Source organism: Solanum dulcamara, chromosome 11, assembly GCF_947179165.1.
Source record: "Solanum dulcamara chromosome 11, daSolDulc1.2, whole genome shotgun sequence".
In the NCBI taxonomy this organism is placed as follows: domain Eukaryota; kingdom Viridiplantae; phylum Streptophyta; class Magnoliopsida; order Solanales; family Solanaceae; genus Solanum; species Solanum dulcamara.
Genome location: NC_077247.1, coordinates 55447688 through 55470033, shown reverse-complemented (window position 1 = coordinate 55470033; position 22346 = coordinate 55447688). Strand labels below are relative to the sequence as shown.

The window sequence follows — 22346 nt, the reverse complement described above, 5'->3', positions numbered from 1 at the left end:
CGAATTAACTAGCATAATGAACGAAAAACTGAATTAAAATACCAGAATTAGGGACATATATGTACTTGCTTTTGTGTCTTCATTTCTCGAAGCCAAATTTGTAAAGATATGACACCTAGGCATAACTCAACCCCAAAAGCTAGCTCATGCGGGGAGGATTGCCTGCCATCTAACACCCCTTATGCCCAACTGGAGCGTGGACCGGGAGCCCAAACGGGAGTGGACCTGGCTCTGATACCATGTAAAGATAGGTCTTAGGCCTAACTCATACTCCAAAAGCTAGCTCATGAAGGTATGATTGCCCAAGCCTTATAAGGAGTCCACAATGTGGAGCTTTTGGGATGTGAGTAAGGCTTAAGACCTAATTTTACATGGTATTAGAGCAGGACCCATCTCACTCAATGTTGGGCCCCTGAAATTAAAATTTGCCCACTCACCAGATGCTAAGCACTGGGCGTGAGATGGGGTGTTAAAGAATGACAAAAGTCTCACATTGGTGGTTAATGAGATGGGTAGATCCTTATAAGGATTGAGCAATCTTCCTCCCTTTAAGCTAGCTTTTGGGGTGTGAGTTAGGCCTAAGACTTAATTTAACAAAATCATGTGAAATGGAACCTTGTAGATCTCCACTCGTATTCAGTGGGTCGTGGCAACGAGGTCATTATGTCACTATTCATAGTATCCCGTCATGTATTTAAGTCATGATCTGCAAATGTTCTATTAGTTGTTTGATGAAAATTGTACTTGGATGCAGTTACTACAGGGTCTTTGCGTAGAGTGCGACTAAATGAGCATATCATGTATTTAAGTCATGATTTGTAAATGTTCTATTAGTCGTTTGATGGAAATCGTACTTGGAGGCAGTTACTACAAGGTCTTTGCCTAGAGTGCGACTAAATGAGCATAAATATCACAAGGCAGTGCATCTTGAAACTGAAACATGCTCAAAATAGGCCAATGACATTATATCAAGTTTTCTTGTTTGGAAATGTGTGTTTGTACAATTATTTAAGAAAAAGTTCTGAAAACTTTCGTTTGATTAAAGCAGATTTGACACACTTTTGAGGAGGATATAAAACTTTTAAAAGCAACAATTATCTAAACACGTTCGTTAATTCCGTTTCATTTGACATAATCATTCTTTTCATTGTCTTCCATCATTTTATTGGTTCTACTTTTTAAAGGAAATACACCAAAAATAAATAAATAAATCTATGCCCCTCAAAATTACTAAAAAAGGAAATATTCGAAATTTGACCTTTAACATTGGAGACCTCCAACTTGTGTATGCTAAAAGGCTCATGACTAAAAAAAACCCTTGCTTTATCCTTAAACCATAGTTCTTGAGAAACCCAACTCTGAAAGATTTGGACTTTGAGAAAATTGGGAAATTGTAGAATGGGAAATAAATCAAAATGTGTAAAGGAAGCAAAGAATGAAGTGAGGAAGGAATAGTGTTTAATTTCTTCTCTTACAAAAATGCCATCCCATTCTTGTAAGTTTTCCTCTTCTTCATAACACATACAATCACTTAATTCTCTTTCCCATTCTTCGACGTATCATCTGTTTTGCTTCCTCTTGGCCTATTCTGGTAAAAAAAAAATTCACAATTTTAATTTCATACTATCTAGGATTTCATGTTACATTACTTGTGATTAATATAACATAATCATGCTTATAACTTATGTACATGTCGCTCTTGTTATAGTTGATCCTGTTTTCTCTGCTCATTTTGAGATATCTAAAGTAATACAAGTGAGCTGTTTTGGGACCTGCAAATTATTTGTGCCAAGAGTACTTCATTTGAATATGTAAGTTCATACATCCGCCCCTCCCCCGCCACCCCCCACCCCCACCCCCACCCCAAAAAAAAACAAAAAAAAAACGAAGAACTAGTATATTTTATTTGAAAAATGTGAGATTATTTTGCTGTATTGGTGGAGGGGTTGCTAACAGAATCCACCTAAGAAGGTACTATGATTAGGAAAAGGGAAAAAACTAATTGCCAATGTTTACACCAAATGAATGAATATATGATAAGCGTCTTGCATAAAATCTTTTGTCACTTAAACATATGCATTCTCTATTTTGCTTGGTTAAGTGTGGAAACACCGGATGTTGGAAAGCATATTCCAAGCAAACGCGTTGTTGCAGAATGCCTTGCCTGGTGAAGTGAAAGAATGAGAAAATTTTGCTTTTTATAGGATGAACATCCATGTTGAGTCTGCATCAAGGAAGATGGAAGAATGTAGGATTTGCCATGATGGGGATGATGATTCTAACATGGAGGTACCCTGTTCTTGCCGCGGAACCCTCAAGGTTAGTTAATAGGACCAGCTCTTAGTAAATTGTTCTCTCTACTAGAGCTTTGTAACGAAAAACATTTCGGATTCCTATTAGTCTTGTCACTTTCCTTTTAGGGTTCATAGTATCTTGTGCTGTCTAGTGAAAAAAATAATCCAGAAATTGTGGTTTCTAGGAAGGACATTTTTCTGCATAGAAATCCAAAGATGAGGATAGTATAAAGCTTGATTTATGCCTATAATGAGCTTTATGCTATCATTGAAACTTTGCGGTTAAAGATGTGCTATATCTGTTGAGACAGAAGCTGTATATGTTTTCTGATGTAACAAAATTTTCATGATTCTCAAAATGTCCTAACCGCTTGTTCTGAAGTAACAATGTGGACTTCATCACATTAGCCAAATTATAATTGCTGCCAAGTCGAGCTGTTTCTTGCATCCTTGCATGCTTAATTGTTTCTTAGTGATTTGTTCTTGATGAAATTTTTTGTATATGCAGTATGCACATCGCAAATGTGTACAGAGGTGGTGCAATGAGAAGGGGGACATCATCTGTGAAATTTGCCGCCAGGTCCAATTGTGGTTGCACAGTTTCTTCTAATGTGTTCATTTTTTAAGCCAGGACCTATAAATGTTGCTATTGTGTATTCTGTATATGCTGCTGAAAGCCTGAAAAATGGTTGTTCTTAAGTCTTAACCATGCTTCTCTTTAATGTGAGATTGCAGAATTTTATGCCATATTATACAGCACCAGCTCCTCTATTTGGCAGATTCCTAATGAACATGAGGTAATTTTACCAGATGAAAATTTCGCTGGTTATTTTCTTCACAAAACTGTTCTTTACCATTCCAAATAATAACTACTATGGCTGTTTTGCTTGGTTTGTCTTTGCTATCACAGAGGAAACTGGGATATTTCCATGGGCAGGGTTGATTATCCTCATTTTGCTGCATTGGTTTCTGCAGACCATAATTTTCTTGATTATGAGTCAGATGAGTATTCAACATCTTATCCAAGAAGTTTAATATGCTGTCGTATTGTTGCCATAACTGTAAGCTCCCTCTGCATGTATCGTGCTTCGTACATAGGACTTGATAAGAATTCTAAAATTCGAGAAAAAGAACCAATTGTATATAAATACTTCAACAAGTTAGATAGGAATCGGTATCTTATATTGCAAAATAGAGCACCCACTCTGCATAGATTAGGCGTACAAAACATTCCAGTGTGTTATTTGTTTACATCCATTAGTTTGTTTGTGGGTGTCTTCAGTTGTTATCTACACATGATATCAAGAATATAAGAGGGGGTGGCTAAATTACCTAAATAGTATCAGTCGTTGCCTCGATATTATAATTTTTCTTGTCAATAAAGGTACATTCTTGTCTTGTCCATGCAGTTTGTGCTTCTTCTGATGTTGCGTACAATGCTGCCAATAATCTTTGGTGTTGTTGGAGATAAGTCGGTAACATTGGTCATGGTTAGTGGCAGAGTTAAATTTCTTTTGAAAGTGAAACTTGTGCCTTTTCCTCGGAGTCGTTTATATATTCATGTTTATAGCTATTAGTGTTGAAAGCTTTTGGAATGGTAGTGGCAGTCTATGTTTTGGTGAAAGCTTTTACTGCTGTACAACATTGGAGGCATCAGCAGGTGGGTAAAGCATAAAAAGTCTTGTATACTAGTGAGATATTGATATGCCCGAAATACAAGTTAAAAAGACCTGAATCAAATATTATTTACAATATGTTCTCTTTATGTTTGTTTTAGGATCTTCATCATCCACAGATTGCCTCATCAGATGAAGAAAATGAGCTGCCATTACAACAGCATCAGCACGCTCCATCAAATGATGAGAATGAACTACCACTACAGCCACCTCAGCCGCATTTTATACATGTCCAATGAACATGAACCCCTGCCTAAAAAAAGACATCATCTCAACAACAACATTCTTTAGACACATTTCTAGCTTGCTTTTATAACTTGTACTCCATCCTACAATACAACGGATTCACTATAACAATACAAGACAAAACAGCTTGCAGAAGACTAACAAAATAGTATACCATTGTTAGATTTACAATCGATCCTGAAATACGGAGTGAATAATTCCCACTTTCCCACATTGTAAGAAGAGAAAACCCAAGCTATTTTGTTACCTGTCAAGTATTCACTCGCTTCATTTGTTATCTACATGTGAATAATTTATCTAACTTGCTCTAATACGATGCTTCATCCTCTTCGATCTCCCCATTTCTTTGGTTTATTGACCCAAGATATTTGAAACTTCCTCTCTTGAGAATAATGTGCGTATCAATTCTCACTTTTACATCCGTCTCATATGATGATGTGCATGAACTTGCACTCCATATTAGTAATTTTAATATTGGGAAAAGGTATAAATTCCTCTTTGAAGTTGTACCGAAAAGTCACTTACATCCTTAAACTATCATAACGAACTATTACACACCTAAACTACCTAGAAGTAAAACTATTACACACCTGAACGCATAACACCATTTTCATAGTATGTGGTGTATTACACTCGCTGCCATGTGGCGCCACGTCATCGCCACATCAGAAATTATAATTTTTTATATATTTTTTCTTTCCTTTATTAATTAACTTTTCTTTTATTAACTATATTTTATACTAATTAACTCCTAATTAATTATTAACTATCCATTCAAATTTTTTATATTTTTTTCTTTTCTTTTCTTTATTAATTAACTTTTTTTTATTAACTATATTTAATACTAAGTAGCTCCTAATTAATTATTAACCACCCATCCAATTTTTTATATTTCTTTTCTTTATTAATTAACTTTTCTTTTATTAACTATATTTTACACTAATTAAATCCTAATTAATTATTAACTACCCATCAATTATTAACCACCCATCCGATTTTTTATATTTATTTTATTTTCTTTTCTTTATTAATTAAATTTTCTTTTATTAACTATATTTTTTATACTAATTAACTCCTAATTAATTATTAACTACCCATCTGATTTTTTATATTTTTTTCTTTTTTTTATTAATTAACTTTTCTTTTATCAATTATATTTTATACTAATTAACTCCTAATTAATTATTAACCACCCATCCCCTCCCCCCAAACCCCAATCGTCTTCTCCACCAAAATGGAGAGCAAAATTCTTCTTCTTCTTAATGGGTTTTGAAAGAAAAAAATCAAGATTCAAAATGGGAGTAAATAGAGATGGGCGTAAAGAAAAAGAGGGTAGGTGGGTATGAAGAAGAAAGGACGTGATGCTGGGGTGATTTTGTTTTTTAATTTTTTTTACTTTAATGAGGTTTGAAAGAAAAAAAATTAAGATTCAAAATGGGAGTAAATGAAAGTGGGTGTGAAGAAGAAGAGGGTAGGTGGGTGTGAAGAAGAAAGGATGTGGGGGTGGGTGATTTTTTTTTTTTTTTTTACTTTACATCTGACGCGCTGCTCCTTTTTTTTTTTTCCCACGTCAGTTTTAGGGGGTAATTGTTTCACTTTTAGGTAGTTTAGGTGTGTAATAGGTCGCCATGATAGTTTAAGTGTGTAAATGACTTTTCGATACAACTTTAGAAGGGAATTTATGCCTTTTCCTTTTTAATATTATCAAATAAATTATTATATAGTAAAAATATTATAGATTTTCTTGTGAAAATAGAGTTTAATCAATATTTAGATCAAATCAACACCGAAAAAAAAAACTAATGCAAGGCACAAGCCCTATTAGGTAAATTATATTCAAATTTTAATCAACAATGTGAGTGGTTTTATCCCCTAAGGTGGGAGGAATTTTAGTATTTATTTCAAGAAAATAAAATCAACTTTTAAACTAAATTTTATTATCTAGAGTTGAAGTTTAACTATTTTAGAAGGTTGTTAAAGTAGCTAGTAATAAGTTATCTCAGGGATTTTTTGGTGAAAAAATATGTGACAAACTAAAGTATTAAAACATTATTGCTAAGAGAGTAAATGTGAAGGGGGATGAGGGAAAGAGGGTTGGGATACACTCCACTGGGTAGAAGAGAGCACAAAAAAGGGAGACTCACACAAATAGGAAAGGCTTCCTTTTAATTCAATAGCGTAACGGTAAGGCGCAGCCCCTGATACACCTTTATCCTTTTATTTTAATCTCCATTTCTTTTGCTGTCTTTTGCCATTTTGAAATTTTTGCTCAACTTTTTTGCCTTTTTAGCTCCGGACTCTAGAACTTATCTCATGAATTGAAATCCTAAGGTTCCAAACAGCAAGTCTCAGTTTCAAGTGAACTCTATGTATATACATGTAATCGTCAAAAAGTACAGCTTTTCAAAATTGTACCCACATTGACGAATGTGGTGACATGGTAAAAGAGAAATACTTGGAAGGAATCAAAATCTGAATCCTGAAATGCATTTGTTCGGAAGTCGAATTATGGTTTGAGTTTACACACTGTAAATCTCCAAGTATAAAACACCAATGATTTTATCATCTCCACTTCTCATAGGCACGCCTTTACCCAAAAGGAATAATTGAAAAAGGATGATGTGGATTTTAGATGTTTTAACATAACACAATCATCATCATACTTTTCTGAAGCTCGTTTAAAACAAAAACATCACCACAATAATATTTTGCTTATTCAGGAAAGTTGCTACTGACTTGAATAAGCATTTAAGGCTTAAGCTCAAAACATTCACCCACAACAAGAACAAATAGGTCCCCACAAGACTTCTTATTGGCCTTAAACCATCAAAAAGAAGACAGACACAGATCCAACAACAGAAGTACCAAGAAATAAAAAAGTACAGACCCAAAGCAAAACCATAAATGAAGGAGAAAACATGAAAATACCATACTAGTAAATAGTCTCTCGCAAAGCAGCACATGCCTAAAAGAGGACAGAACTTAAGCCTGCAGAGAAGAGTCTAAATAAGGAACGACAGTTGTGATCTCAGTCCTCCTCGGACTCAGACTCAGCACTCTGCAGCCAGTCAATAAAGGGTTTAACATTCTTCCAAATTTTGGAGTCCTTTTTAACCCCAGCAACACCCTCTTGATACCACTGCACTATAAACTCCTCCTCCAACACATCGTCATCATACAAAGCTTTCAAAACAAGTGCTACTTCTTTCACAGCTGCCGGGTTAGATTTCCCACAGAATTCTTCCAGTGCTCTGAGCAAATGTAGCTGTGACCCATCCTCTTGACCAACAGCAGCAAGAAGATAACCTTTTTTCTTAATAAGCTCCTTGGTGAAAGCTTTCTCCACACCATCCAAGAGTGCCTCATAGACAGCAGTAACTATGTCCTGAGGAGATCCAGAGAGTGAACCCAGGAAAGATCGAAATTGGCTGGCCGTAACTCCCTTCTTTAGATGTACTTTTACCTCCTCAACAAGTGTCTCAAATGTTCTCTCTCCATTCTCAGCTTTGGGATCATCCTCAGATGGTGCAGAAACAACCTTGGAACGTTGGCGCGCTTGAGTAGTAGCTGCCTTGGGCTTCTTCTCTGTCTCATTTGTGGAGAGCATAACCATTTCAGCTGTCACAGCACTCAACTGTTCCTGTATGCGCTTCTGCGCAGCTTCCATTGATGTATCAGTTTGCCATTGAACATCATCATCTTCTTCGTCCTCTTCCTTGACATTCAAATGCCTTTTGGGTGGGGACGCATGATCCTCATCAGAGCCACTGGCTTTCTTTTTAGAGGTAGGTTTTGCACTGGCTTCCTTGGAAGAAACCTTTTTCTTTGTTTCTTTCTTCAGCTTCTTCATTTCTTCATCAGCAACCTCACCTTCCTTTAGATGCTCCTTGTCAGCTCTTCTCATTGCTTTCTTGTCCTTGGCACCCTTCTTAGACTCAGGTGGGTTTTTAAGAATAAAGGTTGTGAGCTTGTCTCTCATGTCTACATCAGAAATAAAACCACATGCAGCACACTTCAGTTGGATCATCTGATTTTTAGTGATAAGGATCTCAGTTTCAGGGTTTCCACATCCATAGCACTGAACATATTTCTTGATGAAAATCTCAAGAAGACCAGCAAGCTTGACAGTATCATGAGCTCCATTGACAAGGGAAGTTCCAGTTTTTTCATCAAACTTAGACTGAGCTCCAAGCTCACAACCAAAATGTTTTGTGGTGTAAGATGCTGGCCTTGCCAGAGCTTTGGCAATGTCAACCATGTTGACCACGTTTGTCTTGATGCCATTCCCACGCCCCTCTATCTTGGTTATCATCCTCGGCATCTTGTACCTGTAGAAGGCATCATCACTGTTGCCGGCTCCAATATTCTGCAAAGCCATTTTTGATTCAGTGAAAGTGTTAGGGGTTTCCAGATGATCCTTTGACCCAAAATTTGTTGAGAGAAGGTTGTGTCTGGCTGCTGCCACTAAGCTCTAAGTGTCCTTCCTGAAATAAGTCAAGATGCATACAGCCAACCCTATCAGAAATATGAGGACACTTTTTTCTTGATGTCGGACAATATTCTCCAAGCAATCCAACGGATCCCAAATAGAGGGTGGCTTGTTTGGACATAAAAGAAGCTTCAACTTGAGAAACTACAACTTGAAACCCACGAAGATAAGATGCCCACAACCTTCAGAAAGAAAAGCCACATCAAAAGATAAAGAGTAAGCTTTTGTAATGTTACCTTCTCAAATAAGAAATAAGTTGTAAAAGAAAATTTTAAGAACCTGTTACTAAATATAAGCAATGTAAAAATAATAAATAATAAATAATAACAGGTTGATGATTGAGCTTCCACCTTAGAGACAAGGGAGATCTAAGATCTTTAACCTAATTCCTAGAAAAATTATGTATATTGAATAAATAGAACACCATAGGTACTGTTCTTATTACTTGGGCAATTTACATATTGCATATAGCTGAGTTTCTGAATTGTAAACTACAGTATCACTTGTTTTAAATGACCCATAGTTGTAAAATTATAGAACCCAAAAGACAGACCTCTAACATACCATGTATCTGAGCTTCTGAATTGCAAAATACAGTAACACTTGCTAGAAGAGAAACCCAATTGTAAGATTTTGGACTGGAGAGACATGCTGTTCACTAATGACCTAGTCTTAAACGAACTGGACATTGTTAATATAACCTACTAAACCTGCTAATCGCAATAGATTAATAATTTAGGGTAAACATCCATTATAGGATGTTCAATGCTCCTACAACCTAAAACTTCATAAATTAAGCATCAATCATTACATATTAATATACCTATCAATTTCTAGATACTCATAACCAGCTTATATAAATCAGAGAGACACAGAACAGAACCATCGATAATGGCTATACATATAAATTTAGTACTAATTACTCAATTATACCAAAATATGTGGCAGAAACTAAACCATTGACATTATACAGCGAGAACCGAAAACTACACAAGTATAAACACATTGACAAATCATAATAAAACCTATGTATTTTGCATTAAAAAAACACGAAAACGGCATTCAATCAACAGTTCTGGATGATCAAAAGCAATTAAAAAGTGCAGAACAAACAGTAGTAAATAGAAATCTTACCGATTGAAGAACGCAAAAGAATATTTTGAATGAAGAAAGTGGAGGAGTTTGGTAAAGGAAGATTAGGGTTAAAATAAATAAAGGTGAATAGAAAAGGCGGCGTAGCGATTTCTTAATATATAGGGTTTGAAGGAATTGGAGAGAAGTAAACCCAACCAGATACTTCTCCGAGCCTCTAAGAAATTTCAAATTCTATTTGATAATTTTTCTTTCTAATTTTCTTTCTTACCCTCTAAAAAAAATCCACGTTTTTTCCATCTTAACCGTACATTATGCCTATCTCTAGTTGATAGGATTCAGCCACGTATCAACCCCACCACGAGATTATTTTTTTTTTGTTTTGCCACTTTGGTGTCCGGTAACTATTTCAGATGCAAGATCTCATTTGGAGAAAAACGATTCCTACTAAGAATTTTTTCATATTCAAAATTCAAACACGTGATCTCTGATAAAAGAATAAGCAGTCAGCCTCATTCACTACACCACATTCTTTGGTGGTCACCCATAAGAAAATCTACTTGGCTGTTTTCATATTTCTCTTTGACAAAAATCACAAGATAGCATATTCACTATTTTACCATTACAACCAACGACAAAAAAAAAATTGGGTTATATTGTTTTAGGGTTCAGCTCTCTTCAAGGAGGCACAAAATTCATATTCACGATTTCATATTTTATTGCATTTATTATTGATTTATTAATTGTTTATCATCCAGTTATTGCATTTTATTTCTTTATATTTATACTTATATTATTAGGCCAATTAAATTTACATGCGTTTACATAACACTAACAAATTCAATTTTACCTTTTTAAGGGTAAACAAATTTAACCTTCAAACAAAATTTAGATATTGATATTTCAAACTTTTACCATAAAAACACAAAAAGTTATAGATTTACTTCCTCCATCAAAGGGAAATAGTGAAATTTCAAGAATATAATGATTAATATGTCTAATTCCCAAAAGTTGCTTGGAAGTCAGATTGTTACTAAGTACATATTTAATAATTTAACCTGCATGTTAGAATTGCCATAAAAGTAAAAAAGTAGTACTTATTAAATCTAGGTAGCTTATTGTGTGAACATTTTTAACCTTCAAACAAAAAATTATTGAATCCCAAAATAGTTGTAGTAATATCTAGATGGACCAGGAAATTTAATTTTTTGTGATGGGAATATTTGAAAAAAATATTTAAAATAATTATAAAAATTGTATTAATCGTGATTTGAAAATATGACCTGTTTTTTTTGGATATATCTAAAAGTTTGAGACAATTAAATCTTATATTTTACCTACCATAATTTTCAAGGATTACAATGATTAAATAATTCAATTTTTAAATTTTGATGCTTTTTTTTAGGAAAAAATACTTGATTGAGTGCTTTTTAAAAAATAATTACTAATTTTAGCGATATTTTTTATTTATTATCATTTATAGCAATATATAGCAATACTATGACAAATCTACACTTGTATTAAAAGTGAATTATGCATACAATACAAATGTATTATAAGTTTTTTAAAATATATATTATGTTTGTGTAGTAACAAACTAACATAATGTATTATAAGTCTATTAAAATATGTGATAAATGTATTATCCATCTATAAAACTTGTATTATATATGTTTTATAAATAGTTCTCTGCAATATGTATTAAAACTGTATTATAAATATATTATAAATATTCAGTAAATTTTTTTTTATTGCTATAGATGGTAAATATTTTCTTAATATTGTATATTTATGTAAGTTTCCCTTTTTTTTTGTGAAAATAAATTTTCGTTTAATTGGGCAACAAGCCTGGTCCAGGACCTGGTCGGCCCACTTGAGGTCTCAAAGTCCAAAGTGTATAACTATTTTCGGCTCGTTTAAGTAACTCTTCCTTTTCTCTGTCTTTCATTCTTGTTCATTTAGCTACCATTTTATAAAAAATTATCTAAATACTCATCTTATTTTATCATAATTTAAATTTTCTATCATTTAAAAATTTTTCAAAAACTTCCTCTCGAATAAATCACTCTCCTCTCGCTGATATATCCTATCCCCCCTCTCGGATACATCCCTCCTCTATGTATCCAAATGTCCTATCCCCTCTCTAATATATATCTATCCCATCTCTGATACATCCCTCTCCCCTCGAAATACCCCCCTCTTCTATGTATCTGGATGTATGCTAATGTATTCGAAAGTTCAGTGATATATTCGAAATTCATAAATTTTGAAAAAAGTGGTGAAATGATGTAATTAGCTCTAACACTATGAAATTTATGTCAATTACATACAATTTTACTATTTTATTCTATTCTGACTTAGCATGAAGTTTAAGAATTTTTTTGAATCTTGTAATTTTAAATTAAATATAAGCAAATGTACCAAAATAACTTTATTAGGGTGTGTTTGGTATGAAGAAAAATAATTTTTCTAGAAAATATTTTCTTGAAAAAACAACAATGTTTCTTACTGATTTTCTAGTATTTGATAAATAATCAAAAAAAAAAATATTATCCAAAAGCATTTATATGTTATTTAGCAAAAAATAATATGGAGGCGAAATGGGATGGTCAAGGGGTGAGGGTGGGGGGAATTGGATGTGTGGGGAGGAGACAATAAACTGAGAATTATATTTATGCAATATGTTTTTCCTATTTCTATTAGGAAAGTTATTTTACTCATTTTTAAGGAACTTATTTTCCTACAAAAAATATTTTTCAAATATTTTGACCTACCAAACGTGAGAAAAATTGAAAAACATTTTCCTTCATATGAAATGCACTATTAATCTTATAATTTTAAACATGTCACGTAGAAAATTAAAATTAAAAAATTAAAAAAAGTAAGAGACATTTTTGTGATTAAATCAAACTAAATAAGAAAGTAGAATAGTCAAATTAAAGGGTAGTGTAACTTTATCTTTTAAATCAAACTAAATAAGAAAGTAGAATAGTCAAATTAAAGGGTAGTATGACTTTATCTTTGTTGTACTAGTTGGATTGTTCTAATATTCCAATAATTGGCTTAAATTAATTTGTGATTGTTGTCATCATTTTGCAATAGAAGCAAATGAGATGGATTTGTAACTGAAACACCTATTGGAACGAGAAGACTACCATGAGGATACACAATCAAGTATAAAGTTACAAGTAAACTTCTATAATATATATTAGTCGATAACCAAGTAAAAATAGTAACTAATTAACCATTTATAACATATTAAAGTATACTAATAGTGGGGACGGATGTAGAGTATTACTTACCAATTCAGACAAAAAATTTCAAAATTTCAACACGCACCTTTTGTTTATGAGGTAATGTATTAAGAAACCTATTATATATATATATATATATATATATATATATATATATATATATATATATATATATATTTGATTGCATGCCAGTTTCGTAACTAAATGAGCTATGCTTTTGGTGACAAGTTAATCGAACCATAAATTTCGTCTTTGCTCATTTTTACTTGTTTATGATAGACTTTTTTTTCTCCGATTTTTCACTTAATGTCCAAAATTCGTGGAGTCCCAACCAAATTCAAATCATGCATTGTAGGGCCCATTTGGGGGTGACGCTCCCAACATAATTTTTCCTATATTCAAAACTCGAATGTGAGACTTTTAATTAAGGACGAAGCAATTCCGATCCACCACTGCACTACAACTTATGTTGGTTCCATGATGGACTTTACATTTCCTTTATATCAAAAATGAAATGAATATTTTACTATATGATACTCATATATATAACTATTAGCATTCCAAGAAGTATTGGGAAATAATATGGAGGATTGATTAATATATAGTTAATATTATGAATTAAACAAAAAATATATATTTCTCGTTAATGAATAAATAAAAATAAAAAATTAATTTTTAATATATAGTAAACAAATAAAAATAAACAAATTTATTTGAGCGGAAGAAAAACGTGGTTCAATTTCCATTTTAGCTCTATTTGTATAGGCATCACATCCCATTAAAACTTGCCGAAACGATCATATTAAAAAGTAGGCATTTGTTTCTCATAAGTTTGAAAATTAATTGGGCGTAGTCAAAACAAGATTAAAAAAACGTGGTTCCAATTTTCCGGCTCCTAATCATCTCGGCATTACCCCACCCCCAAATAATAATAATGGTTAAATAAACAGATAATACGATATGGTTGTTGAATAAAACCTCATATATAGTTTTTGTTACTGTCCATGCAGTCTCAAAAGTCAGCATGCATATGGTTGATGCATGTATTTAATTACAACATATATTAACTCTAATATTGACTTAGTAAATCCAGAACCAGAAACAAATTAAATTAAATTGTAAGAGTAGTAAAATATATATGATATTATTAAATCCAGATTCAAATTCCCTTTATTTTCTTATTGCCGGCGCACCAAAACAAATTTTGTTTTGGTTCAAAAATTTCAACTTATAATATCGTACTTAAAACGCCAAAGTCCATTGATGAGTTTTATGTTGTCTAATATGTGTATTCATTTTGACTCACTAAGCAAAAACCAAAACAATAAGGTTTATGTAGTTACATGCATTATCATATTCATAAATTAGGAAATAAGAAAATTATGATATATGTACATAGGTCAGAAGAATTTCTATAAATATATCTCTTATTTCATGAATTAGGAAGGTTAATATTGTATTAGTCTTAGATACATGCATTGTTCTATTATCATGAAACTAAATAAGGAATAGGAAACGTTTAGAATTAAATTATGATAAAATATATGTACATATGTTAGAAGATTCCTATAAATATTAGGTACGTAGTACAATATATAATTAATTTCGTCACTCTTCATTATATATATGTGAAACGTGAAGCATACATTTAAACATGCGATTACTACTATCATAATTCAGAATTAAGACTTTCCATAAGGGAAATTTATTCTATACCGCCCTTAAAATTTGTATATTTTATTATCTGGTTTCAAATTAAACAATATGTCTTCTTCATCACTTGTTTTTTTTCCAACTATGATCATGCCATCTAGAAAGTACAAGTATACCCCACGTCCCCAAATCAGAGCTCAGAGTTATAGTCATGATGAAGGCATGTGTGTTATTTTCTTTCATTTTTGCTTTGATTTTACACTTAACGTAATTTTACATTATTAGATCACCTAAAAGAAAACTCAGTACGTACCTAGCTGAGTACAACAAGTTGAAGAACAATATTGATTATGTAATTGTCACATCAATTAAATCCTAGCTATTTTTAAAAACTATTTCCACTAGAATAAGGAAAGAATTAATTTGTTGGTTAGTAATTTAATTAAGTGAAAATTGTATTGCAGGGAAATCAAGGAGGAGGCATGTTGTTGATGCAAATTTACAAGTATTGATGGGAAGGATAGAAGTATTGAAGATGAAAGAGAGATTAGAGAAATGTTTGGTATGTAAGCAAGGTTGGAATTACACACCTACAAATGCAAGTTTATACTTCCAACACAAACAAAAGAAACAATTGGATCAATTTGTTGAACTTTTGTTGTTGTTTGGTGGTACTACTGGATTTACTATTCTTGGCTGCTCTCTTTGCCTCTGCCTTACTTCCCTTTTTATTCATTTAAATCTTTATTTGTAACTAATTAACATGGTTGTTCTGGCTTCTGTATGTTTTACGAGCTATTGCATAGGAGAAGAGATTTTATCCTGTGCGCATCCAAAAGATAGCGAATGCGAATTTGGGTAGAATTTTTTTTTTTACTCCTGGCGGTTAAATAAGAATATAAGTACATATTTCATTATGTGCGTAGATTTCAAGGAATAACATCCCCCACCCCACCTGTGAATTATCATGGATATGTTTGTTGTTGCTATGAGCATATACAAGTATTTTTTATGTTTCAATTTGTTTGTCCGGTTAATTTTAATTTGATATGAAATTAAAAAAATAAATAAATTTTTTAAATATTGTGGTTTTAAATTAAAAATATATAGAATCGAGAATGTATCAAAATAACTTTTAATCTTGTGATCTCAAATATGCCAACTAAAAAAAATTAAAATTAAATGATTATAAAAAAAGACTTTTTTTTAAATGAATTAAAAAAAACAAGACGAACAAATTGAAATCTCAAGGAATAATATTTAACAACCTGAGTTCTATTGCTTAAATTAGATTGCTATTTTTATAGATTCATTGAGTTATATATTTTATAAGTTTTGTGTTTTATATATGTCATGTGAAATGTCCGCATAATAAAAAAAGAATTACGTCTATTTATGCTTTTGTTTTATCTTTCCGAGTCGCGTACTACACCTATATTTTACGTGAAAAAATTAAATTAAGATATATTCAATAAAAAATATTTGGCATGTGCATGTTGGTGTATAAAAGTTAATTTTGGGGTCAATATGTGTCTATATTTTAGTTACGTGTATAAATTAAATTAAGATATATAAAATTGTTACTTAAATAGGTGTATTTTTTTAATTTGGTCTATAAAAGGGAAAGAAAGACGAGTCCACGCTGTGACAAAGTTGGGGCTGCTTAACATTAAAAAAAGAATATGACTACTTGTACGAGCATTTATTTGTATGGAATATTGTTTATGAAATTGTCAATAATATAACTATTATTAATTTTGTTTATGTTGTTGAGCTAGATAATTTGTAGCAGGAAAACTAGGTCATGTTAAAAAACTTGAAAAAAATAAAATGTATCAAAATACTCTTAATCTTATGATCTTAAATATAACACATGAAAAGTAAAATTAAAAAAAAAACATTCTTTATTTTTTAGACTAATTAAAAAATAAAATAAGTCAAATTGAAAGGAGGGAGTATTAAAGATGATCCACGAAACAAGACAATTTATACATGGTAAACTAAATATAAACTTGAGTGGAAGAAAAACGTACGTTATTCAAATGTCGATCATATTTAGGTTTTAGCTGTACTTGAGCTGTCCTTTTGTTGAAAGCCAAAATTAACTTGAATATCCTCCCATATATGACAAACTTTGTGATGCCTTCCTAAAAGTTGCCATTTATTTCAATCTTCTTTATTTGCCTTTTAATTGTCATGTGTAGCGGTGTAAAAAGAGTGGATTGAATGGATTAAAATTGACTAATCGAGTTAATATAAATGACTTGTTGATCAGTTCAAAAGTTATTTAGGATGTGATAATAGGTAAAAAGTTAAATAATGAGTCAATGTTCTACCCGTTCAATTTTTACATAATTTTATGTTTTTCTTGTTTGTTTTCTTATAGTTTGCTTAACTATCTAATAAGAAATTCATTTTTAATTTATTGTGATTATATAAAATATATCAAATAAAAAAAGTTAAAAATATTTTAATAAGGTTTTTCAGGAATCAACCGTGACTACATTTTAAGCTCAAATCAGTGCAACTTTTAGATGAGCTTAAATATATTGAGCGGATAAAAGGAGGATATATCTTCTTTTTTTTCGAAACATAACACTTTATATTATTGCATTAACGAACTACATAGTTTAAACATATTCTTAGCATCCTGTATGATCCAACTTGGGAATACATTCTCCCAAGAAATTTCCTTCAACAAGGAAATAGAAAATCTAGCTAAACTATCAGCTACTGTATTCAAACATCTAGGAATGTAAATGAATTCGATATGATTTAACATGTTTGAAAGCTTCTAGATGTCGTCACACATCACTTCTATCTCCCACGACGTAGCCACTCGTTTCTGCAGCATATCAACAACATTTTTAACATCATATAAGATCTTCACCCTTTTCCATCCCTTATTTATAGCACATTCTAAAGCTTTCCTAATAGCAATCGCTTCAGCGGTCATGGCTTTCCCAACATATTAGATTGGGGATCCATGGGCATGAAGCAGTTTTCCAAGGGTATCCAAAGCCACCATGCATACCAATACTTGCCCTTCTATCATCATTCTGCAATCCTGCATCTGTAAAAAATAAAATGTCATCTTGCAAACTTAATAGTTTAATCACATGATGATTTCTAGAGGAACAAGAAGGAAGACTTTTCGTTAATAAATTTTTATATTCTTCGTACTCGAAAAGAGATTCAGCAACAATATCTCTAGGTTCTAACCTTTCCTGATTAAACAACCATACATTCCTACCTTTCCAGATTTGCCACATAATATTAACACTCAGGTTTAGCAATTCTATAGATTCAGGTTACGATTTCGTATTCAAGAACAAGTCATACCACCATATAGAAAAGTCAGTAATATCCAGCCAATTTATAGGACATTGCTTCCACGCAAGTTGCGACCGAGGACATTTAAATAACATATTTTCTATATCTTCAGGCTCTAGTCCACTAATCTTACATGTATTATCCACATTGTTAAGTCTTTTTACTAAATTACTATGGACGGGTAAAGAGTTGATCACACATTTTCTCAACAAGTGTTTAAGCTTATTCTTAATTCCTAACTTCCACAGGAAATCCCAAAAACTTTTAGGAATTGAAAAGGGGGACAACTTCATAACTTTCTGTTTTTATATGGTGTCATATTAACCTATCATTAGCACCTGTAATAGAGAACGGGATAGACAATATATCATCAACCTCAAAAAGAGAATTTAGCTCTTTTATTTTCTATGTATCCATATTCTCATCAATTAAATCTGAAACCTTTAAATCTAAATTTCTATGCCCATGGATACTTTTGGGAATAAAACCACTATTATTTGGTATCCAAGGATCGGTCCAAACACTAATGTTTTCCCCATCAGAAATCCTCCGCCTTAATCTCTTAGTCAAAAGATCTCTTCCCCACAAAATACTTTTCCATATCCATGATCCAGAGGAACATGTTGAAGCTTTAAGAAATGTTGAGTTTGGAAAGTATTTGCTTTTAAGAACTCTTGCTAGTAAAGACTCCGGCTGCCATAGAATTCGCCAAGCTTGCTTTGCTAATATATCCATTGAGTAAAAATGAATTATAATTGTATAAGTAATCCTAGTGTTTATCTGCTATTGGTGAGTTTGAAACAGTGAACAGACTATCTATGATAAGCCGAAGGAAGGTGAAAATGATATCAAGTCATAATGTCACTTATACTGGACGACACACGTGTTACAATGCCAGAACAAAGAATCGAACTAATAAATAAGTGGATCACTAACCCATTGGAGGTACTCGAGTCATATTATCATGGACTAGTTTTATCAATATCCAAATAGTATTATATTCAATGATTAAGAATAATTAAGTAGCATTATCCAAAAAAAAAAACTATAAGAAATAAATTAAGGTTAACTAAACAGATAATACGACATGATTGTTGAATAAAACATCATTTCTACTCCTGGTGCTATCCACGAGTGCAGTCTCAAAGTTCGTCATTTTTACTTGTCACGTTTTGTTTTTCTTAAATTATTGATTAAAATTCATATGATTTAATTTTCAAAAAATGAAATATGACAGATAAAAGTGAATCGATAGAATTTTTACAACAAAATATATCGTATTAACAGATGTGATATTGAGGGTATTGACTATTGACTTTGCGTCCGGTAGGAAGAAAAATATTTTATACTAAAAAATGGTTTCTTATCTATTTTTTTTATTGGATAGATAAGTAAAAAAAGATATAATCCTGAAATTAAAAGTATTTGTTTGTAATCTACAAATACTAAAATATGAGAATATTAGTCCAGATTCAGATTCTGTTTATTTTTCTTATTGCCGGCGCACCTAAACTATATTCTGCTTGGGTTCAAAACTTTCAACTTTTTATCATTCCTCATCACCAAATCTTAATTGATGATTTTTATGTTGTCTGCTATATGTATATGTGTTTAATTAATTACAATTGACTCGCTAAGAAAAAAACCAAAACAACATTAATTAGCTAATTAAATCAAAATCAAAATAGAAATTAAACTACTCTAATAATTAATTAATCACATTACGCGTTGACGAAGTTATATATATATATGTCTGAAAAGTGAAGCAAGGAATTAAACATAAGATTTTCCATTTCTTATAAACACAATATATATGGCTTCTTCATCAATTGTTCTTTTTCCAGCTATGATCATGTCATGTAGCAAATTCAGAATCCCTCAAAAGCTACCCAAAATCAGAGCTCAGAGCTATAGAGATGAAGGTATGTATGTTATTTCCTTTCATTTTTTTGTTGCTTACATCGGTTTTAATTACACGACGTAACTTTTACATTATCAGATTATCAAAATGAAAATCCTAGCTATTTTAAAAAAGGAAAAGTGGTCACCTCTTACTTTCATACCTCATGTTTTTAACTGCTAAATTCGCGTTTACTGCTTGATACCATCGGAGTAAATATATACTTTGATGGTATAAAAAAAACACTACTCAATTATTCCTTAATACCATTAGAGTATATATATATATAACAGACAGTGTTTCAATAAAAAGACTACTCAATTACTGTTTGATACCATTAAAGTATATATATATATATATATATATATATATATATATATATATATATATATATATATACCATTAGAGTGTGTATATATATTCCGGTGATATCAAGAAGCAATGGTTCAGTGAATAGAACAAGGAGGAAAATGGGTAAATAATTTGGGCCGCGGGTCCAATCATGGTAAATAATTTGAGTTGGATCCAATTTGTGTAGTTTTTCCTTTTAAAAAACTATTTCCATAAGAAACTTAGAATAAGAAAATAAGTAATTTGTTTTTTTTTAAAAATAAAAATAACTTGGGGTAGAGGATTACACGATGGGGGATCAAATTACTACTAACAAGGTGAAATTTATGTAGTCAACCAACTGAGTTACTAGTGATGTTAATTAAGTGAAAATTTTATTGCAGGGAAATCAAGCAAACATGTTGTTGATGCAAATCTACAAGTATTGAAGGAAAGAATAGAAGAAGTAAAGATGAAAGAGAGATTAGAGAAATGTTTGGTATGTGAACAAGGTTGGAATTACACACCTACAAATGCAAAATTATATTATGACAAGAAACACAAGAAACAAATGGATGAATTTGTTGAACTTTTTTGGATGGTTGGTGGAACTATTGGATTTACTATTCTTGGCTGCACACTTTGCCTCTACCTTACTTCCCTTCTTATTCGTTTAAATCATTGAAACTGAGCATTCTGGTCATGATTAATCAGTGTTGAATTTACATTTGTAATTATAACTATAAAGTATTATTATTTTCATTTACACATTTGTAATGGCAGAGCTTATTTTTAGACTAGCCTTGCTATATTATCATCTCCATGACATTTGAAATTCATTGTAACGTATGTTTTCTTTCTTACAAGTCAAAACAGAATAAAAAGCTTTGCGGAGAAATTAACTCTGTTGATTCATATATTCCTAGTTGCCAAAACGTCAGCTCAAATTTTTTATTTGTGTTTGAAAATCGCTATTTACTATGAATAAGTTATTTATCAAGAATTTAATAAGTTGTGCTTTTTAGAATCCAAAATACTAACTTGACTCTAAGTTGCATAGAGACTATGTTTAAGAAATATATTTAACAAGAGTTCTACTACCTAAATTAGATTGCTGCTATTTTTATAAATTCGTTAACATAAATAAAAAAAAGATCACTTTCGTATGTAAAAGTTAATTTTGGGGTCAATATATGGGTCCATATTTTACGTGTCAAAATTAAATTAAGATGTATAAAAAATTGTTAATATGTATTTTGGTATAAATTAAAGGGAAAGAAAAAGACAAGTCCATGTGATAGGTTGAGGGTGCGTAACATTAAAAAAAAAGATGATTTCCTTGTACGAATCTAATAAATATTCAGCAAAAGAACAAAAACAGCTTTATCTTTTCTTTTTTGTTTATCTATTTGTCGTTATGAAGATTACAGTTTAGGCTGCGTGATTAATACCTGTGTATCATTAAGAATTATATTATGATTTTGATGTATAAATTTAAATACTTTATACATTTGAAAATTAAAATATTGTATTAAATATCTGAATATTAAATAATTATGATTGTTTGTTTTTTCAATATCTGAATGCATAAAATTTATTTTTATTTTAAATTTAATAAAATATCAAATTAATCTAATATATATCAACAATTTTTTAATTATTTTTTTTGAAAAAATCATGCGGCGGTTGATAGTAAGGATGCTAACTAATGATTGATGGTGGTAATTGGCGATAGAGGCTGATAGTTATGATGGATGATAGTAATAGCTAATAGTGATGGTGATGATTGATTGTTGTGGTGAAGGTAATTGATTTTGATTGGAGTATTTTAAACGGTGGCTAATAGTTGTGATGGTTGATTGTAGATGAGGATGGTGGTTGTGAGCGGTAGATAATAATGATGATCGGTGAAAAGGATAGTTAATAATGATTGGCAACAACGATAGCGGTGAATGGATGAGATGGGCGAAGTTTCATCTTTGTTTAAATTCTTCACATGTGAATAATATTCATGCAGCATTCATTAATTTTACTCAGTTTAATAATTCGCTTTCCGCAGTACCAGTTTTCACGAGTTTC

General features: G+C 31.5%; 3 protein-coding genes across 3 annotated transcripts; 2 read left to right on the top strand and 1 right to left on the bottom strand.

Moving 5' to 3' along the window:
- Positions 1 to 1540: 1540 nt before the first annotated feature.
- Positions 1541 to 4522, top strand: LOC129873872 (uncharacterized). Its single transcript, XM_055949059.1, has 9 exons — positions 1541 to 1591; positions 1709 to 1811; positions 2205 to 2319; positions 2803 to 2874; positions 3030 to 3091; positions 3205 to 3355; positions 3704 to 3784; positions 3865 to 3954; positions 4072 to 4522. Coding segments are annotated over exons 2-9 (711 nt in total). The 5' UTR covers positions 1541 to 1591; positions 1709 to 1809; the 3' UTR covers positions 4210 to 4522.
- Positions 4523 to 7006: 2484 nt separating this feature from the next.
- LOC129873616 (eukaryotic translation initiation factor 5-like) lies at positions 7007 to 10046 on the bottom strand. The gene is made up of 2 exons (XM_055948745.1): positions 9840 to 10046; positions 7007 to 8887 (listed from the first exon to the last, which is right to left on the bottom strand). Exon 2 carries the CDS (start codon positions 8592 to 8594, stop codon positions 7245 to 7247), a length of 1350 nt encoding a protein of 449 aa, XP_055804720.1. The 5' UTR covers positions 8595 to 8887; positions 9840 to 10046; the 3' UTR covers positions 7007 to 7244.
- Positions 10047 to 19826: 9780 nt separating this feature from the next.
- On the top strand, positions 19827 to 21067 carry LOC129874553 (uncharacterized). The gene is made up of 2 exons (XM_055949851.1): positions 19827 to 19959; positions 20672 to 21067. The coding sequence occupies exons 1-2, from the start codon at positions 19851 to 19853 to the stop codon at positions 20950 to 20952; spliced, it is 390 nt and encodes a 129-aa protein (XP_055805826.1). The 5' UTR covers positions 19827 to 19850; the 3' UTR covers positions 20953 to 21067.
- The last annotated feature ends 1279 nt before the right edge of the window (positions 21068 to 22346 follow it).